Source organism: Cornus florida, unplaced genomic scaffold, assembly GCF_030987335.1.
Source record: "Cornus florida cultivar Cherokee Brave unplaced genomic scaffold, ASM3098733v1 CherokeeBrave_3.0.0_Hap2_Chr11, whole genome shotgun sequence".
Lineage (NCBI taxonomy): Eukaryota > Viridiplantae > Streptophyta > Magnoliopsida > Cornales > Cornaceae > Cornus > Cornus florida.
Genome location: NW_026775581.1, coordinates 104,737,568 through 104,765,048, shown reverse-complemented (window position 1 = coordinate 104,765,048; position 27,481 = coordinate 104,737,568). Strand labels below are relative to the sequence as shown.

The 27,481-nt window shown below is 36.0% G+C and overlaps 6 protein-coding genes and 2 pseudogenes across 6 annotated transcripts; 5 read left to right on the top strand and 3 right to left on the bottom strand.

Annotated features, from left to right (window-relative positions):
- Window positions 1-5,637: 5,637 nt before the first annotated feature.
- Window positions 5,638-6,590, bottom strand: LOC132286837 (17.9 kDa class II heat shock protein-like). Its single transcript, XM_059789237.1, has one exon. The coding sequence runs from the start codon at window positions 6,363-6,365 to the stop codon at window positions 5,895-5,897; it is 471 nt and encodes a 156-aa protein (XP_059645220.1). The 5' UTR covers window positions 6,366-6,590; the 3' UTR covers window positions 5,638-5,894.
- A 789-nt stretch (window positions 6,591-7,379) lies between these two features.
- Window positions 7,380-8,273, top strand: LOC132286832 (17.3 kDa class II heat shock protein-like). Its single transcript, XM_059789233.1, has one exon. It carries the CDS (start codon window positions 7,597-7,599, stop codon window positions 8,068-8,070), a length of 474 nt encoding a protein of 157 aa, XP_059645216.1. The 5' UTR covers window positions 7,380-7,596; the 3' UTR covers window positions 8,071-8,273.
- A 983-nt stretch (window positions 8,274-9,256) lies between these two features.
- Window positions 9,257-13,064, top strand: LOC132281749 (ankyrin repeat-containing protein BDA1-like; annotated as a pseudogene).
- On the top strand, window positions 10,602-14,911 carry LOC132286839 (ankyrin repeat-containing protein BDA1-like; annotated as a pseudogene).
- A 496-nt stretch (window positions 14,912-15,407) lies between these two features.
- LOC132286020 (17.1 kDa class II heat shock protein-like) lies at window positions 15,408-16,224 on the bottom strand. Its single transcript, XM_059788274.1, has one exon. It carries the CDS (start codon window positions 16,042-16,044, stop codon window positions 15,568-15,570), a length of 477 nt encoding a protein of 158 aa, XP_059644257.1. The 5' UTR covers window positions 16,045-16,224; the 3' UTR covers window positions 15,408-15,567.
- A 1,068-nt stretch (window positions 16,225-17,292) lies between these two features.
- Window positions 17,293-18,208, top strand: LOC132284368 (17.3 kDa class II heat shock protein-like). The gene has a single exon (XM_059786468.1). The coding sequence runs from the start codon at window positions 17,419-17,421 to the stop codon at window positions 17,893-17,895; it is 477 nt and encodes a 158-aa protein (XP_059642451.1). The 5' UTR covers window positions 17,293-17,418; the 3' UTR covers window positions 17,896-18,208.
- A 2,303-nt stretch (window positions 18,209-20,511) lies between these two features.
- LOC132281748 (ankyrin repeat-containing protein BDA1-like) lies at window positions 20,512-22,268 on the top strand. Its single transcript, XM_059783423.1, has 2 exons — window positions 20,512-21,051; window positions 21,399-22,268. The coding sequence occupies exons 1-2, from the start codon at window positions 20,512-20,514 to the stop codon at window positions 22,266-22,268; spliced, it is 1,410 nt and encodes a 469-aa protein (XP_059639406.1).
- Window positions 22,269-25,451: 3,183 nt separating this feature from the next.
- LOC132281744 (uncharacterized) lies at window positions 25,452-26,318 on the bottom strand. Its single transcript, XM_059783419.1, has 2 exons — window positions 25,694-26,318; window positions 25,452-25,576 (listed from the first exon to the last, which is right to left on the bottom strand). The coding sequence occupies exons 1-2, from the start codon at window positions 26,316-26,318 to the stop codon at window positions 25,452-25,454; spliced, it is 750 nt and encodes a 249-aa protein (XP_059639402.1).
- Between the last annotated feature and the right edge of the window lie 1,163 nt (window positions 26,319-27,481).

Sequence of the window (27,481 nt, the reverse complement as noted above, 5' to 3'; positions counted from 1 at the left end):
ATATCATTAACATGCTTCATAACAGTTTATACATCTCTGGAATAATTATACAGATCATCCACATTCCCTGAACCAACCTAGAAACCTTCCTACAGGCCAAACCGGACCCAGAACCATGCAAAACCTCAAGAAAAAGGGGTTGGAGCCGCCTCCAGAAAGTTGGAGCCGGCTCCCCCTTTAGTGGAGCCGCCTCCACTTCATGTGGAGCCGGCCCTACCCCATGTAGAGCCGGCTCTACAAGTCCTAGAGCCGGCTCTACCCTTTTGGTGAGCCGGCTCTCATCTTTTGAGAGCCGCATCCCCCTAACCTGTTCGTCTTTTTTGGCTCCGGCAAAGTCCAGAGTCTCTGTAGTATTTTAAACTCCTATTCTGGTGTTTATTTAATGTCCCAGATTTATTTGAAAGCCCCCGACGTGCAACAATAATCCCAATTAAACCAAGCTTAAACTCAAGAACGGCATGCAACAAATCACAGAAACTTTAAGAACTTGCACCAGTTTGGTTCACGAGATTTATTACAGTTTAAACATGCATTCAAGATAAATTTAAACATTTATTTAATCCGTTTTAATGTTGGTTTAATCCCTGGAGTCTTTCTAAGCATGTACAGAACACAGATTAAAGAGATAGAGTGGAACAGAGACTTGCTTTGAGTTTCAGACTTTGAAACTCTAAACCTCCGTCTCTGAATTGTCCGTCTATGTCGTCGACTACTGTCCTACTCCTCCGACGCTCTTGGTTCAACCCAAAAAACACCCCGTCTAACCTTCCTTGAACCTCTCTGTATAATACTCAAGTTCCCTCTCTGTTTCTCTGCTCTCACAACTCTTTGTATCATTGTATACCAGAATAGAGTTTTATGTATTTTTTCTCAAACTCTAAACCCACATAAGGTCATATATATAGGCGTAGTAATTCAACCCTAATCCTTGTATAATTTGAGCCCTAATGCAACACTTAGTCGGCCCAAGAATAACCTAAGTTATAACCTATGTCGACTAATACGTGAATATACAGAAAACACAATCCTAATTTAAACCAATTCAATTAAATAAAACCAATTATCAATTAAGTCAAATAAAACGTCATAAAATAAATTAATTTAAAACAATTTAATAAAAGAAAACAAGACAATTTAATCAATTAATTAAAACAAAATCAAATTTAAATAACCATAGGAGAAACACACAATTAAAATAACCAATTAATAGAATAACACGCAATTAAACAATTAAATAAAAGATTAAACAATTAAATAAATGCCAGGACTATCCTTTTAAAATTAGGGGTCTTACAGGAGTGGTGTCATGGGTCCATTGCATTTCATGCATAATTGTTTTGTACATAATTATATTATTGTAACTTGAAAATGTGTTGTTGGAAATTTAATTATATATATATATATATATATATAAAAGAAAAAAAGGTGGGATTTTTTTTTTCTTGATGGTAGGACCCACCATTCTTTTTTATTTTTTTTTATTTTTTTTATTTTTGGCTTCAATCTTTCTCTCTCTCTACGTAAATCTCTCTCTCCCTCCCTTTTTTTTTTTTTTTCCCCCTTTTGCTTCAAAGCTTCAAGCTTTGATTTCTCTCCGACCGTTGGGAGTTTGTTTGTGCTGTTTGTGGCAAGTCGAAGGGCTCATCGAGATCTTTGATTTGATCGGAGCCAAGTCCTGTTTGGCCAACCTTGGAATTTCAAAATTAGGGCTTGGATTTGGGTAATTGTTGGGACTTTCTTCAATTAAGAAGTAGGGGTCTCTAATCCACAATTTCTTTGATTTTTGTGAGTCAATTTTTTATAAATTGTTGTAAAGCATTCCTAATTTGTCTTGATTCTTGCAAAATTGACTAAATTATTGTACATGTGATATGTGATTATGTGTTAGTCGCTATTTTATGAGGAAACATGCTGTATATCATTATATTACATGCCTTGTGTAATTTGAGTTGCCGTACATGTGGCAAAAAGCATGATATGTGTGTTACATAGTTTCTCTCAAATGTGTTTTATGGTTAAAATTCAAATATATGGAGAATTATGATATTTAAGTTGCATGGTGCATTTATGCATTTTCATTGGGAATGGAATGGGAAAAAGTTTTTTTAAAAAGCCAATGAAATTGTTCTGGGCAAAAAGGTTTTGAAAGAGGTTTTTATGAAATCCCGGTCGCCTAGGAGTTGCATAGGGTGCGCAGCGTTAGTGCGACCTAGAGGGGTCTAGGGAAACTGCCCTAGTGTGGTTGAGTTACTTGGACCCTAAATGACACCATGGAGTTGCCATGGGTCGGGACAGTTAGCCAATCATTCTCTCGTGCCGCGCATGGAGTTGCCATGAGACGGATTTCACTAACGGTTTGGAAACGAGGACGGAAATGTTTTAGAAATGTGGAGCGACATTGCATGGCATTGCATCCCATTGCATGGCATAGTTCATTACGATTTTGATTGTGATTGTTAACCTTGTTGTTAAGTTTTTCCCCGACACGGCATGATCCCATTCTCCTTATTTCCTATTCATTATTTGGATTCACAGGGTCACAAGAGGTGTGTCTTAGACACCTCTTGGTTAGCCATTGTGCTCACCCCTTTCATTATAGACATTTTTCAGGGCTCGGGAAAAGAAGTGGCGGATGACAACCCACCACAAGCTTGAAGGGAGATATAATTTCATTTTCCTAACTTTTGTATCTTGAAAACCCATTCTTTTGTAAAACCTTACCCTGCAATGTATTCACTCTGTGATGTAACTATAACCATATGATAGTATTTCTTGTAAAGTGGAGCTAAGTAAGCAACTTGCAATGAATGGGTTATGATGGTATATTTTGTGACAAATTATTGATGATTTTAGTCATGGGATGTGGTGTAGTATTTGCCGTGAATTCAGAATTATATTGTTTATCAAGTTGGTCCCCAATGAGCTCAGCATTTTTTATGTTTTTAGCTGCAAATAACAGCATTTCAGGGCCTGTCGGTAGTCTGACAAGGACCATCAGCCGACTAACAGTGCACATTTTGGTATTCCAGAGAGTTGGGTTGTAGAAAACCTTGTTTCGGCTGTCCGAACTTTACCATCGGTTGACCAAAACTCCATCATCAGTCGGCTGACACCCCATCTCCAGCCGGCCGACAGTGCACTTTAAGAAAATCCCGAGAGTTTGCATTTTTACCAATCGTTTCTGCCGGCTGATCATTTCCATCAGCCGACCGAACATGTAGTTTCAGCTGGCCGATGAAGGGCCACCAGCCGGCTGTCCTTGCCCCTTTGACCAGTGCTTTGACCCTCTACTTCTAAGTTTTATTTGGTGTACCTTGGGTCTTGTAATGAATCGAATACTATCTAAGAGCACAGGTAATGATGATTGTACCCTTAGTTGACCTCGGGTTCGGATAAGAACCCGGTTAACGGTTCGAACCCACGGGTTCGGGTCATTACAAACTAAGTATCAAAGTGATGGTTCAAATACCATTAGGACGACGGGCAGAGGCCTACCTAGGATTGCATAGGGAAGTTGAATTGCATGACTATGTGCTTATGTGTTAAGGTGTTCAATTGTTCGAAAAGCATGCTTACTTGTCTACTCGCTTATTTACTTATGTGATCACATGCCTATGTGTTTAAAGTAATGCATATTGTTACCATGATAATGATTGAAAGTATGCTGATCTTGATATGATGATGTGTACAAGGAGTATAATAGCGGCAATTGGAGGCATGGAGTGAACAGTTCATTTTTATGGTAATGCGACAAGTTAGGAGCATGGTTGTATCATGGTGTGGATTATGATTATTATAAGTATATATATCCATGTGAATATGCGATCGCGCATGGGATGGTTGTGTAAGTTATGACCTGAGTGGACGAGGAGCTCAGTTGCTCTAGGATTGTTAGGTGCCAGTTCTTATCGGACGAATGACTTGGTCTTTTAGCTCGTGGATTGAGCTATTTATGTGTAGTCATTTTGATTTTCTTGTTGCATTTGTGTAGTGCTTAGAGCACGACTTTGGATTGTTGGGTGCCAGTGTTTTTTTTTTTTTTTTTTTTTTTGTACAAAAGGCAGGGATAGGGGCGAGCACATGGTTGGATCCACTAAACATTCTTCATGATGCACTTTTTTAGAAATACCAAAACTATTAAACATTCTTCATGATGCACCTTTTTAGAAGTACCAAAGCTGTTAATTTCCAATAACTTTACAAACTGATTAAGGTCTGGTTGTATGTTCCATTAACCTTATATAAGCCAAGGTTTGGTAGGATTTTATTATTATTATTATTATTAAATTTTTTTTTTTGGTGCAAAATGTAAATTTGTTTAAGTTTTCTAACTGATGAAGGAATGCAAATTACCAGGGTATTATACCTTGGTGACAAAAATTGAATGGAAAATACAGAAATACTATTTATAATGCACACAAATAGCATATACTATTTTCAGTGAAGTGTAAATTTGGCACGTCGACAATCGGATACTGATTCTTCATCATTTTAGGCGTGTTCGTGCTTCCTAACATCTAACTGAAGTTATATCACCACTGATAAGTTTTCTATAAATTCTGCAATTTTTCCATAGAATGTATTTCCTCCAAGAATTACCCGTTGTAATATTTGAAGATTTCCTATAGCAGCAGGAATTGTGCCCTTGAATCGATTATTTTGAAGATCTAAAGTTGAACTCTTTGAATTGGTTAGCAGCCCGATCTAATATCTCCAAAGGCTACAGTTGGCCATAGAATGAATGAAGTTCATTTCATCTGGTTCACTACTTCCCAAATTATTTTGAGAGAGTAATTCTACCAAGATTTTGAAAGCCTCCAAAATTAATTCTTAGTTTCCCATTGAAATTACTCTCTCCAATATCAATTTCTTCTAGTTTTCTACAATTGGGTATGGAGACAGTAGGGTCAAGTAAATTTGTTCCCCCATAATTGGAGAAGTCGAATATTAGGGAGCATCAGACCCAAGTTTGGTGAAAGAGTGCCATCAAGTTGGTTAGAAGGCAAAGAGAGAACATTTAGAAAAGAAAGATTACAAATGGAAGGATGGATTGTACCAGAGAGTTGATTGACGCCAAATGCAAGAACTTTAGGTTTTTCAATTGACCCAAAGTGCAAAGAGAGATTTAAGCCTACAAAAAATTGTATGAGCAATTTTCCATTTCATCTGCAGCAAAAGCCCCATGTTAAATAGGAGTGGGACTATCTCGAGCTAACCCGCCGAGTCCAAAAATAATTATTCCTAATTTTTCCACTTTTGGCTTGCGAGTATAATTATTCCTAATTTTTATTGACGGAGGTAAATATTGCAAAGAAAGATGTAGAAAAAGTCCTATGATTTTATATAGATACGACATAATCATGATTATGTGGTTTACAACAAATAGTTGGGGATTTTTTATTTTATTTTTTAATATTGAGATGGAGAGATGGAATGTAGGATTTAAATTTTGTGTTCCAAAAATAAATACACGAGCAATTAATTTATTCCATTGAGGTAAAATTACCCAGTAACATAGACAAATTTGATGCAAAAACCACTCTGAATTTCTCTGATATTAAATCATATTCCAAATCCAGTTATTGGCTATTTCAATTTCAATTGAACATCATCCAAATATTAAGAACAGCACACCCCTAAAATGGAAATTGTATATCATACTCAAAATTCATTAAAGGAAAAATTCACGAAGCTGAGACAGATTCACTTTAAAAGACAATATATCCCATTGATTTATATAAAATATTTAAACCCCCACATCAGAAAGCAAACCTAAAACACACCTCACAAACAAAAACACCCAACTCATACATACAATTATAAATAGCTAAGAAAGACTATAAAACAGGACATTATAAAATCATAAACCAATAGGAATGATGTGCCATCTTAATTCAAGCAATCTTGACCTCAATGGTCTTGGGCTTCTTGGGCTCCGGAGGAGGCAACTTTTGAACCGTAACAGTAAGCACACCGTCCTGACAAACCGCGGAGATGGCATCAGTATTTGCATTTTCAGGCAACACAAACTTCCTCATGAATTTCCCAACCCTCCTCTCCATTCTCACGTACTTGGCTCCCTCTTCCTCTTCCTCTCTCTTTCTCTCTCCACTTATCAGCAGCAGATTGTCGTCCTCCACCTGCACCTTGATGTCCCCTGACTTCAGCCCCGGCATGTCCACCACGAACACGAACGAATTCGGGTACTCCTTCACGTCGGCCGGTGTTGTCGCCATTGCCTTGGCGTCGCGGACGTATGTGCGAGTCGGAGTGTTGGAGGACTTGTCGGCTTCATCGGTGGCGTCTAGGATGTGTTGAAGGGCGTGGAAGATTGGGGCGTCGAAACCCACTGGCCTGAATTCCATTTTCTGCTTTGTTTGGGGAAGATAAATTACTGAAATGGTTTTGGGTTGTGAGAGAGATTCAAAAACTTTTGATTTTGCTAGGATTGTTTTGTTGAATCGATATGTTGAAGGGATGAGAATGTCGTGGGTAATTTATAGGTGGGGGTATGTGAAGTTTCTGGAAAGGTTGGGAATACGTGAGACACTTCTAGGAGGTTCAGGTAATTTCTCCCACTAAAGTCCGTTGGAACTTGGTATGTTAGTGGGGGCATCCATCTATGAAATTTTATATGTTTGGACCGGTTTGTGTTCTTAGTTTATTTGTTAAAAATAAATAAATAAATCTTCTGATATTTTTTTAGAGAAATAATATTTAATATTTATTAAAAAATGATATTAAATGCAACAAAAATGAATGAATTTCATTTCCAATTTTATGTTGTATAGCCATATTGTCTCCTTAGTAAAAATAAAAAACAATAATAATAAATAAGAGTTAAAGTGAATAAAATATTCTCTTATAGAGAAGTATAAACTTTTCTTCGATTTTTATTTGCTTCTCTTCCTCTGTCTCATTTTTTTTTTATTTTAACAATTTCTTTTTTGAATTAACTTTTTTTTTTTAATTTTTAATTTACTTCTCTACCTCTGTCTTTTTTTATTTTTATTTTTTCTGACAATTTCTCTTTTGAAATATGAATTCTTTTTTGTACTTCTCTCTTTCTAATTTATTTTTTCGATTCTAAAATTGTATTTATAGTCTTCTCAACCCTCATTTGAATTTTCGTAGTTATATTTCTAAATTTGCATGTATATATATTTTTGAATTTTGGTAGATATTTTATGGGGAAAAAAATTGTGAATTTTTTAATTTTATTTTGAAGTCTTTTTTTTTTTATTTTTTAAAAAAAGGTTATTTCCGATTATTTTAATTTATTTTTGAAATTTAAAAACTTTACTACAAGCTTCACCAATTATAGTCAAGTCAAGCAACGGAAGGCCAGAGAATATGTAAAGTCGGCCCCACAACTCGGGAAGTGAAAAATGGCAAAAGGAGAAGCTCCTAGAAACGTCCCCATGTCTTCCTTACCTTTCCAGAAACTTCACACACCTACCTATTAATTGCCCACAGCATCCTCTTCCTCTCTTCAAACGCACAACATTCAGATTTCAAACAAATTCTTAAATCAAATACAGTGATTTTCTCTTTCAAAATTTCCAGAGACAAAACCCAATTCATCACCAGAGAAAAATGGATTTCAGGCCAATGACGGGTTTCGACGCCCCGATCTTCCATACCCTTCAGCACATTCTCGACGCCACAGACGAAGCAGACAAGTCCTTCAACGCTCCGACGCGCACATACGTTCGAGACGCCAAGGCCATGGCGGCGACACCGGCCGACGTGAAGGAGTACCCAAATTCGTACGTGTTCGTGGTGGACATGCCGGGGCTGAAGTCAGGGGATATCAAGGTGCAGGTGGAGGACGACAATGTGCTGTTGATAAGCGGAGAGAGAAAGAGAGAGGAAGAGAAAGAGGGAGCCAAATACGTGAGAATGGAGAGGAGGGTTGGGAAATTCATGAGGAAGTTTGTGTTGCCTGAAAATGCAAATACTGAGGCCATCTCCGCGGTTTGTCAGGACGGTGTGCTTACTGTTACGGTTCAGAAGTTGCCTCCTCCACAGCCCAAGAAACCCAAGACCATTGAGGTCAAGATTGCTTGAATCATTATCTCATATTAGTGTTCTGCTTTGGTATTTCATCAGTACTACTAGTAATAATTATTGGTTATTCTAGGTATGAATTGGGTGTATTTCTTGTAATTTTGTTTTCTGGCTCTGGATCATTTGCTTTCTGATCATGAGGAAGTTTGATGCTTGTTATATTATCAATTTCATCAATGGAATATATGGGTTATCCATCTAAAGGAATTCTTTTCAATTGTGAATTATTTTATTTTATTTTGGCTTTTTACCCTGTATATGCTCAAGAAGTGGTTTCTTCTTATTTAGCTTTTTATTTATGATTTTCGGACAAAGTAAGAACTCAGAAATGACAGTTATAATAGAACTGAAAATGTGATTCCATTTCATCAATGACAGTAGAATATGCAAGTTTGTTGTTGGAAATTACTTTTAAAGTAAATTTTTTTAATGAATCTCTGAATATAATGCAATTAATGGAAACTTGAGAGATAATCATATTTATACATCACATGAAATGATATCATGGTTTTTCATTTTATTTTAAATCCATTTGCTTTTGTTGTTTTAAGATTTTTCTGTTTTCCTGGAACATAGGTTGAGAATGAGAATGAGAGATCAATGTGGCGTCATTGTGTGAGGGTCTCGTGGAGTGATACACTGTGCAAGGTATTGAATTTCTCTCTTAGCTACAGTCATGACATTCTCAAATTAGGCTGGCTTGTAATTTTTTATGGATTTATATATAATCTATTGTACTGTTAGGACTTTGTAACAAGGGTTGATGTATTTTATGAGAAAAAATTGTAACAAAGCTGTAATTAAAATTGGTAAAATTAGACCTTATGAGTGAGTCACTAGAACAATTCTTTAAGATTAGTAGAACAGATGTCATTGAAGATTAGGGTTGTCATTCAGAATATACTTTAATGCCAATTTTATCCAACGTTTTGCTCACATATATTAAGCAATGACTTCCAAAGAATTGAGCCTAGAAATATATGTGTGTCAATAACAATGGACAAAACTCATTAAAATTATCGGAATTAAAGTCAATATATAATGAAATATGTGTGTAACGTGTGTTATGACTAAATATATATATATATTATAAGTTGCAGTGCTTATATCTGTATCTATCTGTGTGTGTGTGTGAGAGAGAGAGAGAGAGAGAGAGAGAACGGAGCAGAGACTTAATGAAGCAGCAATGGAAGGGAACATAACATCATTGCATGAATTACTTCAAGAAGATCGACTGGTTCTTGACAGAGTTGTTATGAATTGTTTTAAGGAAACTCATTTGCATGTTGCAGCATTATGTGGCCATCTGGATTTTGTAAGAGAAATTCTAGCTAGAAATCCCGAGCTTGCTGGGGAGTTAGATTTGCGACGATCATCCCCTCTTCACTTAGCATCGTCTAAAGGGCATGTTGAGATAGTAAAAGCATTGTTATTAGCCAATCCTGAAATGTGTCATGCTTGTGATCGAGACGGTAGAAACCCCCTCCATCTTGCTGCATGAGAGGCCGAGTCAATGTATTGAAAGAGTTAGTTCAAGCCAGATCCAATGCAGCTCGAGCAACATTGGACCAGGGTGCAACCATACTGCATGTGTGTGTGCGGCATAATCAGTTGGAGGCACTAAAGCTGTTGTTGGAGACTATGAACGATCACGAGTTTGCAAATTGTAAGGATGGGCATGGCAACACCATATTACATCTAGCAGTCACGGATAAACAAATTGAGGTATGACCATGATTAAGTTTATGCACGACTAGTTATTTAATATTTCTAGTGTGTATCCTACACCTGTGGTTATTTCATTATTATCATTTTTCCTCATTAATTTATGACCCAAAAAATAGCGTAGGTCAACATATGAAGGTTGTTGTGAAGTAAATGAAGTACTTTTGCTATGTAGTTGAAGTAACTCTTTTGGTGCATTATGTTAGATAAAATACTTTTAGTTACCATGTTTAACCAAATTAGACAAGCAAATCCAAATTTCTAATTAATTGTGGTGGCATCACTTTTTGCAACAATGGCTTTCCAAGCTGGAGTAAACCCTCCAGCCGGTTGTTGGCAAAACGATACAACAGTGAATCCTCAAACTAATATCCCTAATTTAGCTCCCACCCAGAGCAGGGGGATCTATAATGGTGTATAACTATCTAGATGCATACCCGATTTTCCTTGCTGCTAGCACGACGGGTTTTGTAGCATCTCTGAGCACAATCTTGTTGCTTATAAGTGGATTGCCCTTCAAGCGTTGGACTTTTATGTGGATTCTGATGGCGATCATGTGGCTGACAGTTTCAGCAAGGGCAGTAACTTATGTTATGTCAACTTGAGAGATGAACATGTGTATTTATATCACATGAAATGGCATCATGTTTTTTAATTTTGTTTTAAATTCATTTGCTTCTGTCGATTTAAGATTTTCTGTTTTCTTGAAACATAGGTTGGGATTCATGAGAATGAGAATGAGAGATCAATGTAGCCCCGTTGCGTGAGGGTCTCGTGGAGTGGTACACCATGCAAGGTATTGAATTTCTTTCTTAGGTAGGCTACAGTTCTGATATTCTCAAATTAGCCTGCTGTTTAAATTTTTATGGATTTATATATAATCTATTATATTGTTAGGACTTCATAACAAGTGTTGAGGTATTCCATGAGAAAAAATTGGAACAAAGACGTAATTAAAATTGGTAAAATTAGGTTTTCTGATTGTGTCACTAGAACAATTCCTCAAGAGTGATTCTTTTGTATATGCACTTACACATACAGACACTCTTCACAATGTAGTGTTATGGACAATGAAAGAATGAGCAATATTAATGAAAAGAAGAATTTTGAAAAGAACAGCTATAAAATTTGAGATGGCTTCCTAATTCCTTGAGTTAGGGGTTGGAGCATGACATTTGTGGGGTGATGAACAAGAAGAATGTAGAGAGAGATTCCTTTAGTTATGAAAAGGAGAAATATATTTGATTAGGATCTACAATTCAGTTTTTCAACAAGCAAACATGGTGCACAAAATAGCAAAATAGGCTTGGCTTCCAGATAGTGTGAATGGTGTTTTGTCTTGTGCACATGTGGAGATGAAGATGGAGGCTCAAAAGAGTCTAGTTCTTTTTCTTTTCTTTTTTTAATTGAACAGAAGTTTTAATTTGTTTGCCAGGGGGAAGATGTGATGAATATAAAAGCTTTTTGTTTTATATATGTCATAATGAACTTACATTGACACAAATAATTTTATTTCAGTATCTAGAATGCAGTACTCCCGACTAATAATTAGTTTTTATTTCTTATTATCAAAGGTGCTACATTGTAAGTACTCCAGAGTATTCAATGATTAGAATTAAAGTATGTGACTTAGTGGTAACTTCTCTTCTTTTGTATCAAAAGGTGAAGGGTTCAAGTCCACAAGCATTGTGAGAATAATGTGAGTGAAAAAAAATTAAATAATGATGAGAGAGAGTATATGTAGATCATGTTCTTTGTATCGGTTGTGTTCAAGTCTGTTCACTGATATATGGGTGAGACTTGAGAATTAAATGAGTCTGGGCTGAGTCCGTAGGAAACCAGTCGAGTCCTTGGAAAGTCAATCGAGTCTCAGTCAAGTCCTTAAATATTTATCTGAGTCAGCACAACTAATAACATGCAAGGTTGATAAAATTTCACAATCACAATAAGTAATTCTGTTACGTTACATTTGATATGATCCTACATCCGTATTTGCATCGACGGCCATGTCTGTGTCCTCGAACCATCTTTAGAGTGATGAACATGGAATATGTGGAAGAAATCAAAAGGTTATAGAGATTCAGGAATGATCCAAATAATGCTTTCATTTCTTTTGGAAATTAAGCAGAATAGGCATTTAATGTCTTGAAACAAGACAGCAGCTTATACTTCCTTTCAGGGTGGAGTTTATAAGGCACTTTCAAACCTTTTAAGAAGATAACATTATTTTAAGTTATAACGAATAAAGCTACTGGCTTACAGCTAAGTGTCTAAATTTCTTACTTACCATGGAAAAATAAAAATGTATACCCCATGGTAAGTAGTATAAATTTTTTATTTTCCGATGGTACGTAGTCTAGACTTCTTGATGATAATATTTTTAAACTTCTGCAGTACTTGTTTTTCTATCCATTTGCTTCGGCCAGAGGCAATTCAAGCTGAACACACAACGTTGCAGCCCTAATATCATGTAATTGAATTCTATCAAGCTATTAAAATTTCACGGAAACGTATAAAATGGTCTGATGTCATGTGGAACATCTAGAAATATTTTTACTTTGGAAATTGTAGACTAAATAGTATATACCAGATTATACTTTGAATTCAAAAGATTTAACATTCCAAGAAATTCATTTCCTTGCAATAACATTCATGTTAATTGTATGTAACTTAAAAGAACTATGAATCTGAAGGCTTATCTTTCCTGCAAAGAATTATGAATTATAAAGCAACAAAGTCTCCTCTGAACATATATATATTTTTATACTATTACATGGTAAAGTCAAGCATATATAAATAGCTGCTCTGTGACGTCCACGTAGTTTTGAATAATTGAGCCCAGGAGGTTGCTAGGTCGATCTGAACATACACTTTCCCCAGATCATTCATGTAATTGATTTGTTATAGGCCTTAATTTTTTAACTTTGTTCACGTCACTCATTGTAATTGGCTCATTAACAATGGGCACATGTTTTTCCCAAATATATATATTGACTCAACTACCACAAAACTTATAAAAAATAATTGGAATAAAAGCCAACAAAGAAATAAATAGTTTTCATAGTATACATGTATAAATATATATGTGGAGTAGCAGTTAGCTAACTTAGCTTATATTTGTATCAATCAATGGAGCAGAGACTTTATGAAGCAGCAATGGAAGGGAACATTACTTCATTGCATGGATTACTTCAAGAAGATCGACTTGTTCTTGATAAAGTTGTTTTGAATTCTTTTAAAGAAACTCCTTTGCATGTTGCAGCATTGCGTGGCCATGTAGATTTTGTGAAAGAAATTCTAGCTCGAAATTTCAATCTTGCTCGAGAGTTAGATTCGCAACAATTGTCCCCTCTTCACTTAGCATCTGCTAAAGGGCACGTTGAGATAGTAAAAGCATTATTATTAGCCAACCCTGAGATGTGCCATGTGTGTGATCGAGATGGTAGAAATCCCCTCCATCTCGCTGTCATGAAAGGCCGAGTCAACGTATTGAAAGAGTTGGTTCAAGCCAGTTCCAACTCAGCGCAAGCAACATTGAACCAGGGTGCAACCATACTTGCATGTTTGTGTGCAGCATAATCAAATAGAGGCACTAAAACTAATGCTGGAGACTATGAATGATCAAGAATTTGCAAATTGCAAGGGTGAGCTTGGAAACACCATATTACACCTAGCAGTTGCGGATAAACAAATTGAGGTATGACCATAAATTAAGTTTGTGTGTAAATTTTTAACATTCCTAGAGTGTAGCCTACACCTGTATATGATTATTTCATTTTTCCTCATTAATTTATGACCCAAACATTAGCGGATGACAACATCATGGAATACTATAGTTTAATCATGTTAATCTTGTACATAATTAAGGTTGTTGAGACCTTAATAAAGTACTTCTGCTATGCAGTTGAAGTGACTCTTTGGGGGCATTAGTCAAATACTCTCTCTCTCTCTCTTCTTCTTCTTCTTCTTTTTTTTTTTTTTTTTTTTTTTTTTAATTTAACCAAATTAGACAAATTCAAATTTCTTCAATTTGTAGAAGTGACAACTAATTGATGTTTTGCAGACGAGTCAGAATGGATGTAAATGCAATTAATGCAAATGGGCTAACGGCATTAGACATTTTAGAACAAAGTCAGAGAGATGTGAAGGATTTGGACATTGGAAAATGCCTTCAAGAAGCTGGAGCCTTGAGAGCCAAAGACATAGCTTTAGCAGATGGTAATGAAAATCGAACCATTAGGCCTAATGGTATGCCCTTGTTTGTACATGATGATGATAAAGGGAATGCTCCAAAAAGCATTTTCACACATGAGGGCGAATGGCTGGAGAAGAAGCGGAACATCTTAATTGTGGTAGCATCACTTATTGCAACAATGGCTTTCCAAGCTGGGGTGAACCCTCCAGGTGGTGCTTGGCAAGACAATAACACTGATACAAATCCACACAGAGCAGGGGAAGCTATAATGGCATATAACTATCCAGAGTCGTACCCAATTTTCCTTCGTGCTAATACGATAGGTTTTGTTGCATCTCTGAGCACAATCTTGTTGCTTATAAGCGGATTGCCCTTCAAGAGGAGGATCTTTATGTGGATTTTGATGGTGATCATGTGGTTGACAGTCACAGCAATGGCAGTAACTTATGTTATGGCAATTGTGGTAGTCACACCCAAAGATGAAAGGGAACCGCTCACCCACGTGACAGCAGTTGCAGTGGTAGTATGGGGTGTCTTGATGTCATTGCTTTTGCTGGGGAACACAATTCGTTTGTTAGGAAGGGCACCATTGAACAGCCTTGGAAGATCTATAAGGCTACAAAGAAGTTTTAATTCGGTTTGTGGAAACAATAGCAATGGCGAACGAGAAGCTCACCGAATTCAGTTGACCTAAACCGTGCCATTTAGGATTTCTTTCTTTGTATATGTTGTGTGAATTTCCATTTATCACGCGTGCATCGTGTGTGTATTATAGAATAATACATCTGTATGTGTATGTGATGTAACTGATGTTGTATTACTGCCTGTAAGATATTATGTTTTTCTTTATAGGGAAGTTTGTGTGTTATTGTTATTGTTTTGAGGAAAATAATTTGCAAGGCAAGTCCGTGGGATTGTCTCCTGTGTCATTTGTTTTAAATTGACCATGCAGTAAATTGAATGGTGTCTAAAATATGATTAGCAAATTAAATTAAACGTCCATGACACTTGTTTTTTGTATATGTAAATCAAGTTCCTTGGAATTGGTCGAGTCCTAGAGACTTTGTTGACTCGTAAGGGACTCGGCCTAGTTTTGAGTCCGTTTCTCAGCAATTTTTCGGTAAGAGTTGGAAATCAATCGCAGAAGACTTTTTAGTCGAGTTCTTGGTCAGACCAGTCTCGTCTGAATTTTTTAGAAAATTAGCAAAGTTTTTCAGCTGCATCAGCACAATTGATATTGTATAAGGTCAATAAATATCATTATGCTCAAATTATTGTTTGGAGACAATTATTCATTCATTAAGCTTCAGATGCTTGTTCATTTTGGAACTTAAATGAAAATGAGCAGCTCTATTACAATTTGTAATTGTCAATGCCAACTTTTTCCAAATAATAATAAATAAAGCATAGCCTAAACTGAAAATTGCATACTGTAACTCCGAATTCATTAAAAACACAATACATACATTACCAAGGAAACAGTTCAAACGGGACATTATAATATATATATATATATATATATATATATATATATATATATATATATGCAGATAGGGATGGTGTAAGATGTGAGAATTTCAAGCAATCTTGACCTCAATGGTCTTGGGTTTCTTGGGCTGTGGAGGAGGCAACTTGTGAACAGTAACAGTGAGAACGCCGTCCTGACAAACTGCCGAGATTGCATCAGTATTAGCATTTTCTGGCAACACAAATTTCCTCATGAATTTCCCAACCCTCCTCTCCATCCTCACGTAGTTGACCCCCTCTTTCTCTTTCTCTTCCTCTCTCTTTCTCTCACCACTTATCAGCAGCACATTGTCGTCCTCCACCTGCACCTTGATGTCCCCCGACTTCAGCCCCGGCATGTCCACCACAAACACGTACGAATTTGGGTACTCCTTCACGTCGGCCGGTGTCGTCGCCATTGCCTTGGCGTCGCGGACGTATGTGCGAGTCGGAGCGTTGGAGGACTTGTCGGTTTCATCGGTGGCGTCCAGGATGTGTTGAAGGGCGTGAAAGATTGGGGCGTCGAAACCCATTGGCCTGAATTCCATTTTCTTCTGTTTTTGGGCTAGTATTGGAAGATAAATTACTGAAATACTTTTGGGTTGTGGCAGAGATTTGAAAGACTTTGGTTTTGCTCTGATTGTTTCGGTGAAGGATAAGACTCTACTGCGGATTTTATAAGTGTTGTATATGAAGTTTCTGGGAAGGTAAGGAATATGCGAGACAATTCTAGGAGGTTCTGGTCATTTCTTACACTAGAGCCTTGGAAGTCTTGCTATATTTAGTGGGGCCATCCATCTATGAATTTTGTACTCTTCCAGGTGTATCCTAACATCGAATTTTGAATCTAAAATTAAAGACCGTAGTCTTTGGAATTCCAATCTGAATTTTCACGGTTATGCTTTAAATTTTTTCTTTTTTTTTTTGGGTATTTTATGAACAGATTTTTTTTTTTGCAGTTATAATTTATTTATTTATTTTTTTGAAGTCACTCCCTATTGGGGCGCTTAGTAATTTTATTTTGGTTTTTCATATACTTTTTAAAGAAATTTAATCAAATTAATCGTTACTAATACAAATTTAATTAGGGATGACAATTTCTTTCTATCCGACGGATTTTCGTCCCACCCTCACCCCTAATGGGGTTGGATTTAGTGGTCCTAAATGAATTTGAGATGTGTATGATAAAATAATTGAAAAGTCGAAGCAAATTTGGGGCAGGAGTGAATTTAGTGATGAACTCGCCCTATCCCGATTATATATATGACTTTTAATTTTTATATATATAATATATATATATTTTATATTTTAAAACTCTTGTTACTTTGTTGGAAGTATCCGTTAATATAGTAATATTTACTACTTAATAATTTAAACATTAGGTTAACTTATTTATCAATTTAATTTAAGTATATTGGGCTAGTATTTTTTAATACGTAATCAAGTGGCATAATCTGGCCCGCTCCTATCGTGCCCCGCAATTAAACAATTATAAATTCGTTACAAAATAAGAGAAGAGTTGGAATGATAGGAATAAGAGCGAAAATAATATAACAATTATAAATCTGTTACAAAATAAGAGCAGAGTTGGAGTGATAAATTTCCTACCAAAATAGAGTAAGATTTAACTAAATTCGTCCCAACACCCGTGTACTCTCAAGTCATGCAACGGAAGGACTGAATAATTTTTTCAACATCAAAGGAATATGTAAAGATGGCCCCACAATTCAATGAAAAAAAGAAACTCCTAGAAACGTCCGTATGTCTTCCTTACGTTTCCAGAACCTTCCGACAGTTACCTATTAAATTGCCCACAAATCCCTCATCCTCTCAAACGCACAACATTCAGATTTCAAACTCTTTTCGAATCAAATACAGTGATTTTCAGTTTTATTTAATTTTCACCCACACACAAGAGAAAGATGGAATTCAGGCCAATGACGGGTTTCGACGCCCCAATCTTCCACGCCCTTCAACACATGCTCGACGCCACTGACGAATCCGACAAGTCCGTCAACGCTCCGACACGCACATACGTCCGCGACGCCAAGGCAATGGCAGCAACACCGGCTGACGTGAAGGAGTACCCGAATTCGTACGTGTTCGTGGTGGACATGCCGGGGCTGAAGTCAGGGGACATCAAGGTGGAGGTGGAGGACGACAATGTGCTGCTGATCAGCGGAGAGAGAAAGAGAGAGGAAGAGAAAGAGGAGGGGGCCAAGTACGTGAGGATGGAGAGGAGATTTGGGAAATTCATGAGGAAGTTTGTGTTGCCTGAAAATGCTAATACTGATGCAATCTCTGCGGTTTGTCAGGACGGTGTGCTTACTGTTACGGTTCACAAGCTGCCCCCTCCACAGCCAAAGAAGCCCAAGACCATTGAGGTCAAGGTTGCTTGATTCGGATCTCAGATCATTTATAGTGCCCTCACTACCCTTTTTTTTTTGGTGTTTTCCAGTTGCAGTAATATTTATTGGTATTGATCATTTGCTTTCTAATCATGAAGAATCTTAATGATTGTCATATGGGCAGTTTCATCAATGGAATATATGGGTTATGTTCTTAAAAGAATTCCTCTCAATTGTTAAAAAGTTTCTAAAAGAATGCCCTCTCAACTGTTAAATTTTTTTAGTTGTCATTGTGAGCGGTTTGGATTAGACAAGGAAAGCCGTTCAATTTTGTACTTGATATTTGGATTAAAATTAAGGAAAAATTATAGAAGAAAAAAATATTGTACTTTGGGAGGTTTTATTAGGTAGAGGCAGTCAAAGGCAACACTTTATTAATTTATGAAATTTGATAAGTGTTCATTTGTACAGATTATCCTTAATGTCTTCACCAAGTAATCAAATTTTTGTGCACATCAAGTAGTCAAATTTTTGTGCACAAAAAAAAATGATGCATTTATACATAAGAGTGATATTTACATGCATAAAAAATGATGCATTTGTACATAAAAGTAGTATTTACATGCATAATCGTGGCATCTATGTACAAAAATGATACTTACCTACATAATAATGGTACTTATTATCTCTATGCACAAAAATAATATTTGGATATTAAAGGTAGCTTGGAAAAATGAACTGTGTTTTTTCATATTCACTAGCAGATATTTGATCAAAGTTCATAAATTTAAAAAGTGTTGACTTTGACTTCAACACAGTAATTTAGTCGAGTGGCCTAAATAAATTCAAAAATTCTAATATACTCTGAAATAATTTTCCTCCGACTATCAGAGCCGGTCGTTGAACCTGGCGTGGAGTACTGTCACAGGGCTAAAACGTCAAGGGGCTAACAAGTACCTACCCCGGAAATAACTACATGCGGAAGTGATCACTTATTTCAGAAAAAATTAATAAATTTGTGAATAAAATGAAATTAATGGAAAATTGAGAGATGACCATGTGTATAGCACATGATATGATATAGTGATTTTTCTTTTTTGTTTTAAATTCATTTGCTTTTTCCTTTTTTTATTTTTATTTTTTTAACTCGTGTATTTTTACTTGCTTATGTTGATTTTAAGATTTCTTTTTTCCCTAAGTTATAGGTTTAGATTCATGAGTGTCAGAATCAGATATCAATGTAGGCTAGATCAATGCTTTTGCAGGGTAGCAACTCAAGATGATCTCTTTCAGAGCATAATTCTCTATAACGAGTGTCGTCATGGATTCAACTGATTTAAGACAGATGGATCGAAAAAGAGAGGAGAGGTTTTTAAAGATATATAACGTTGTCAGGACAAACTCCAAAAAATAAAGTGGCATTGGTTTTCAATCAAAAACTTTAATTTTTCTTGTTTCATTAAGAAAGTATAAAATACCTCTTGTATTTAGTTAAGTCACTTAAGACGAGAGCAAGAGTCAAACTCTAAAATCTTTGAGAGCGAGAAAGTTCTTAGAGCTTCTGCACATTTCTATTATTTTTATTTATTAAATATTATATTTTGTTAATTTTTTAATATAAGAGTATTTAAAAGTAATGAGATTTTTAGTAATTAGTGCTTTGATTAATTAGATTTTATGAATGTAATTCGTGAGATTGGGATGAATGGGTTTCCAAATTGCAAAAGCATGGGTGGAGCAAAAAAGGGTAATCTAAATATACGAATTAAGTAACTTAAGTATTCGGAGGTATTTACACGTAATATTTCGGTCTAATGTTAAGTCATAAAAATTCTCAATTGTGCATGGTGTGATACGTAAAGTATCATCCTATACATTCTCAAATTATAGATAGCCAGAGAGAAAAGGAGGAAGTTCATGGATTCCCACTTCGCAGTGAGGTAGCTTGGAGGGCCGTGAGTTTAGCCACAAGGCCTCATAGTCCAAGTCTAGGTGAAGTGTTTTTTGATAGTTTGAAAAGAAGAAGTAGATTTTCTCCAAAATTTGGCAATCCCACTTTTCAAAGAATTCTGTAAATTTCTCAACAACTTTGGTGTCATATCTCTTATGGGTGGCAATTCTTATGGGCCGCCTGCAAAGAATTATAAAGCAACAAAGTCTTTGAAGTCCCCACTCAACGTATATATATTTATACCATTATATATTGTAGTCAAGCAGACATACACGTACACATATATATAGCTGATCCGTCCTCTTGTTAATAAACTTTTCTCGAAGATAGGAAGTTTCTAAGAATTGAGCCCTAGGTAGGTCCGAATATAACACTTTCCCCGGATTATATATTCATGCAGATTGCAGGCCTCAATTTTTTAACTTTGTTCACGTCGCCCGTTGTGATTGGCTCAATAATTAACAATAGGGACTAAGTCTTGTTCTTCACTTATAAATATTGACTCGATCAACAACCACAAAACATAAAAATATTGACCCGAATAAAATAAAAGTCGATCTAACAAAGAAATTTATGTTTGTTCAGATTATACATGTATATATATTTATAATAGTATATATATGTGGAGTAGCAGTTAGCGGACTTATCTTAATTATATGTGTATCTATATACTCAGAGAGAGAGAGAGAATGGAGCAAAGACTTTATGAAGCAGCAATGGACGGGAACATAACATCATTGCATGAATTAGTTCAAGAAGATCGACTTGTTCTCGATAGAGTTATTTTGAATTGTTTTAACGAAACTCCTCTGCATGTTGCAGCACTGCATGGCCATGTAGAATTTGTGAAAGAAATTGTAGCTCGAAACCCCGAGCTTGCTGGAGAATTAAATTCTCAACGAATGTCCCCCCTTCACTTAGCATCGGCTAAAGGGCACGTTGAGATAGTAAAAGCACTATTGTTGGTTAATCGTGAGATGTGTCTTGCTCGTGATCGAGATGGTAGAAACCCCCTTCATCTAGCAGCCATCAAAGGCCGAGTCAGTGTCTTGAAAGAGTTGGTTCAAGTCAGACCAGACGCTGCTCGAGCAAAATTTGATCAGGGTGCAACCATACTGCATGTGTGTGTGCATCATGATCAAATAGAGGCACTAAAGCTATTGCTGGTGACTTTGAACGATCACGAATTTGCGAATTGTAAGAACGAGCGTGGCAACACCATATTACATCTAGCCGTCGCGGATAAACAAATTGAGGTATGGCCATAATAATTAAGTTTCTAAGTAATTATTTAGTATTCCTATTGAGTGCATGTAGCCTACACCTATTGTCATTTCATTATTATCATATTTCCTCATTAATTTATGACCCTGACAATAGCATATGCCTTATGGCATACTTTTGTTTAATCCTGTTAATGGTGTACATATATAATAAAGGTTGTTGAGACCTTGATGGTGTTTTTTTGCTATGTAGTTGAAGTGACTCGTTGGGGGCATTAGGTCGAATACTTTTAGTCGTCACCTTGTTTAATTTAACCAAATTAGGCAAATCCAAATTTCTTGGAATTGTAGAAGTGACAATGAACTGATGATGTTTGCAGATGATAAAGTATTTGCTTTCGTGTGCCAAAAATATTGATGTGAACGCGATTAATGCAAATGGGTTCACGGCATTCGATATTTTAGAACAAAGTCAGAGAGATGTGAAGGATTTTGACATCGGAAAGTACCTTCAAGAAGCTGGAGCCTTGAGAGCCAAAGACACGGCTTTAGCGGCTAGTAACGAAAATCGAACCATTAGGCCAAATGGCATGCCCTTTTTTGTACATGATAATGATAAATGGAATGCTCCAAAAAGCATTTTCACAGATCAGGGTGAATGGCTGGATAAGAAGCGGAACTCATTAATTGTGGTGGCATCGCTTATCGCAACAATGGCATTCCAAGCTGGGGTGAGCCCTCCAGGTGGTGCTTGGCCAGACAATGTCAGCAACAGTACTGATACAAATCAGACAGACTCACATAGAGCAGGGGAAGCTATAATGGCATATAACTATCCAGATTCATATCCAATTTTTCTCCGTGCTAATACGATAGGTTTTGTTGCATCTCTGAGCACAATCTTGTTGCTTATAAGCGGATTGCCCTTCAAGCGGAAGATTTTTATGTGGATTTTGATGGTGATCATGTGGTTGACAGTGACAGCAATGGCAGTAACTTATGTTATAGCAATTGTGGTTGTCACACCAAAAAGGGAAAGACCACCACTCACTGGTGTAATTGTAGTTGCAGTCATAGTATGGGGTGTCTTGATATCGCTGCTTCTGCTAGGAAACACAATTCGTTTGATAGGAAGGGTACCATTGACCTGCCTTGGGAAATTTCTATTGCCGCAAAGAACTTCTTTTTGTACAGTTTATGGAAAAAATAGCAATGGAGACCGAGAAGCTCACCGAAACCAGTTGAGATAAAATCATGTTGTTTACTCTCTCCTTTTCATAATAGTTGGGTATTTTGGCAACAGTGACTTACAATTTTGTGAGTCACGATTTCTATAGCACCGCCTGGAAGGCTCACCCCAGCTTGGAATGACTTACAATATATATTTGTGTGTGATGTTTTTGAGGAAAATAATTTGCAGGGCAAAGTCCATGGGATTGTCTCATGTGTCATTTTTGTCTTGTGGAATACAATTGTTTTAAATTGACAATGCAATGAATTTAATGGGGTCTAAAATACGATTAGCAAATTAAATTAATACTTGTTTTTGTTTATGTAAATCAAGTTCTTTGTAATTGGTGGTGTCGTAGTGACTTGGTTGACTCATAAGGAACTCGGCCTAGTTTTGAGTTCGTTTCTCACCAATTTTTGGGTAAGAGTCAAAAATTGTTGACGCTAAAATTGGCCAACTGGAGCCGATCTTAAGTTGATGGAAAACAGGGCGTGCCAAAACCAACTACATAGTTCAATTGTGGATAGTCAACTTGCAGTCTCTTTAAGAAATTGATTTTCAGGCGATTATAGGAGAGAGAACAAAAATAGTCCTTAATGAGTTCTAATTGCCTTAGTTAAAAGGGTTTTTCAATGAATAACTTATAATAAGTATCAAGAGAATAGAAAATGAAGGAAAATAGATATAGAAAAAATATAGAGAGAAAAGATTTAGAGGGAAAGAGAGAGAACGAGACTTAAGAACATAGGGATAGAGATAAATAGCAAGGATGCTATTTTTAGGAAAGAGCTTGAAAAAACAAATAAAATAATAAATTGATTCTGAGGGTGTTGGACCTCTATTTCAGCATGCCTTTTCATTTATTTATAGAGATTATTAGTAAAATAAACTTACAATCCGGTATCCTAATAACTTTACAACTCTATCACATAATAAAAATATAAAATTCAAATCAAACTAATCCTCTAGATAAGTATCCTTATGCAAATAATTTGTTCTTCCAGTTATCCAAACCAACTCTGTCTGATACACTTTCAAACGCCACCCATGTAACACCCAATCTTCTTCTAACTGCATCAAACCATTTCAACCGAAGTCCAAGTTAATTGTTTACCATGTAGACTAAAAATGTCTTATAGCCCAAACCCATTACCTCATGTTTCAGCCCAATACCCTCTCGGCCTAAACTTTTAACATATCATCGTTCATCAGGCTTTATGTTCCTAGCCCATACCACTATGTCACTGTTCATCAAACCCAATTGGAACCCAAACCCAATTACCAAAATGGGTGTCAACAAAAATCACACAAGATTTGTCAGAGTTCTTAATCAGACAAGTCTCGTTTGAATATTTTAGAAAATTAGCCAAGTTTTTTAGCTGCATCAGCACAATTGATCTTGTATAAGGTCAATAAAATATCATTATGCTGAAATTATTGTTTGCAGACAATTATCAATTCACTAAGCATCAGATGCTTGTTAATTTTGGAACTTAAATGAAAATGAGCAGCTCTAGCCTCTATTACATTTTGCAATTGTCAATGCCAACATTTTCCAAATAATAATAAAAAATAAAAATAAAAAAAGCATAGCCTAAACTGAAAATTGCATATTGTAACTCCAAATTCATTAAAAACACAATACATACATTACCAAGGAAACAGTTCAAACGGGACATTATAAAACCATAACAGTAAGCACACCGTCCTGACAGACCGCAGAGATGTCATCAGTATTAGCATTGTCAGGCAACACAAACTTCCTCATGAATTTCCCAACCCTCCTCTTGATCCTCACGTACTTGGCTCCCTCTTTCTCTTCCTCTCTCTCTCTCTCTCTCTCCGCTTATCAATAGCACACTGTCCTCCTCCACCTGCACCTTGATGCAGTGACGGACCCAGAAAATTATGTTAGGGGGCGGCCTTTGCAACATATATATATATATATATATATATATATATATTAAACCATCCTAATAAACAAAAAGAAAATTTTCATTCATTGATAATTCCATTGAGCACATTTATAATTTTTTTTTTTTTTTTTTTTTTTTTTTTTTGATATTTAAGCAAATTCATTAAAGGCGTTCAAAAGGGGAACGCATCCCAAAAACAACAAAAGGATCCCATTGAGCACATTTTCAATTCAAATCATCATAATAAGCAAAAATATTTTTTTTGTTCATTGAATCATTCCATTGAGCACATTCACAATTGTCCCCAACGACTTTCATATTTTGAAAACGTCGTATGATAACTTCATTATCTATGCCACTAGATATCTCCTTTTCAATAAATACTATCAAGCTATCACTCATCGATTCATCTCCCATCTTGTTGCGTAATTGGTTCTTCACGATATTCATAGCAGAAAATGCCCTCTCTACACTAACAGTTGCAATTGGTAGAATCAACGCTAATGTCACAGGCAAATAAACTAGTGAATGTACCTTGTCTCTTTTGGCTTCCACCATTTTTTTTGCACGGTCACCAATCCCTTTTAATCCTTTAAACTCGCTATTAGAGCGCATATCCGCAATATAATTCTCAAGTTGATCACTAAGTCTCATGAAAGTATGTGGAGAGAATTCTTTTGGGTAAAATTGAGCAAGGTGGATTAGTTTTTGCTTTTCAAAAGCACAAAATGAATCATCCGGACACAAGCCACACAAAACAACAACTCGGAACTTATTTCAGTAAAACGACTAGTTAGCTCTTGAAGTTGCATATCTATGATGGATTAAAACAAATCAACACGATAATGATGCAAATTCGACTTGTCATGAGCTTTACGTCGTAGTCTTCCTCAAGGTAGAAATGTATCATCCATATTAGGAATAGGAATGTCATGTTTCACACAAAAAGAAGAAACTTCATTAAGTAAAGAATCCCATCCACTTTCTCTCATCCTTTGTAATTGGACCTTGCTTAATTTGACCAAGGACATAGCAACCACAATATCTTGATCTTTCCTTTGAAGTGCCTTTGACAAATCATTTGTAATTCCCAAAACAGCTCTCATCAAATGCAAAAAAAATATGAAGTTAAAGGATTGTATAAATTCTAATAAAAGATTTACTTTAAACTTCTTTTCTGATGACCCATCCTCTGCAAGTGTCTCAAATACAGTAACAATAGATGAAAACATAGTAATCACGCTAATCAAAGTGTCATAATGTGAACCCCAACGTGTATCACTAGCTCATTTAAGAGAAGTGTTTTGATTTAGGCCTTGCCCACTTGAAATCTCCCCATTGTTAAATGCCTTGATAACTATAGAAGCTTGTTTCTCTCGAAGAATATCACAACATTTACATGAACCGCTAACTACATTTATAAGATTAGCAACAAAAGTGAAGAGAGCAACAATATCCTCATGTTTTTTTGCCATACCCACGAGAGCCAATTAGAGTTGATGGGTAAAACAATGAATGTAAAAATCACATTCATTCTCCTTCAAGATGAGAGCTTTGAGACCATTGAACTGACCTCGCATATTACTAGCCCCATCATAACCTTCCCCTCGTAATCTAGAAATGCTCAACCCATGTCTAGAAAATAAAGCATCAATCGCTTTCTTGAGTGAGATGGAAGTGGTATCAGAAACATGCACCAGACCCACAAAATGTTCAACTACATGCCCATTCTTGTCCACATATCGTAAAACACAAGCCATTTGCTCCTTTGTTGATATGTCCCGAGATTCATCAATTAGAATAGAAAAAAAAACATCGCCAATATCTTCGATAATAACATTGAGAGTCTCCAATGCAATGGCATTAACAATGTCCTTTTGGATCTTAGGTGCCGTTAATTTGTGATTTTTAGGAGCATTTTTGAATGTAACCGCATTAATATCTTCATTATAACTCGCAAGAAATTGCGATGTCTCAAGAAAATTCCCTTGGTTGCTTGAATCCTCAGATTCATCGTCACCACGAAATGCAAGACCTTGTCGCAAAAGATGTTGAACACAATCAATTGATGCAATCAATCGTGTTCGATATGCAATTCGTGTCTTGTCCGATTGCTTGAAGAAAATTGACTGAATGTGTTGCTTTTGCTTCATTAATGCTTGGCACATACTGGAACATTAGTTGTGGGCACTTTTCGGACCTCCAACGTGGCTTTGTAATTTTTCCAAACCTTTCTTCCAATTAGAAAATCCTTCACTCACGAAGGTATCACCACCCGATTGTTCTCTAATTTTTGGTTTAAAAAGATAGCAACATAGACAATATGCTTCATCTTTATCTATGCTATATTCTAACCAAATAGAAAATGCATTAAACCATGCTGGGTTAAATCGTCGTAAGCATTGCCCATAACTCTTATAAGGAAAATGATATTTTTTAGGTTGGCAAGGACCCTTTAGTATATATGTTATCCGAATTTGATCTTGGACATTAGGATGGTAATTCAATATCGGAGTTTGTAGTCCAGGATCTGCAGCCAGATCCTCAAGGTGGATCTCTACATCACTTATCTTTAAAGAGCCATCATCTCTTCTTAGAGATGGTGGCAACCCTCTTGTCACAAATTTGTCCATTACTGATCAATTTCCTATAAAGAGTGACGACAATTTAGTTTGGTTTCTTAGTGATCAATTTTCCATCAACATAATAAACAAATTCAGAAATTACATATTATAACAAATTGTGCGCCTGTGTTATTGTGCATTGCACTAAAAAAAAAAAAAAAAAAAATTAAATATTAAGAAATTTCATATAATAAAATAATTGTGCGTCTGTGCTGTTGTTCATTGTACCAAAAAAATAGAAATAAAATATTAGAAATTGCATATGCATTGCTATTAGAAAAAATTAATCAAAGGGCGTACCTGTACAAAAGAACTTGATCTTGCAAGTTGCAACACTAAACACTCCCAATTTCTCAAAATTGTTGTTATTGTACAAAGGGCCTCAACATACACCAACAATCAATTGAAATAGCTGTAAATAACAAAAATGAATAAATAAATAAATTTAGCAGATTTTTTCAGTATTTAATTTGATTTCAATAAAACTTTATTGCAAAATTTTGAACCTACTTTACCCAAAGATAAAAGAAAGTTAATTCCATGTACTACATACATCCTACAGTTCCTACTGGCTACTGGCTACTGGCTACTGCAAAGGGAACAGAATGTCCTACTTTCCATTGATTTAAAAGTTAAAGCAACTAAACAAATATTGATCCAATCATCCAACCATAATTTTAGAGGCAACAAAC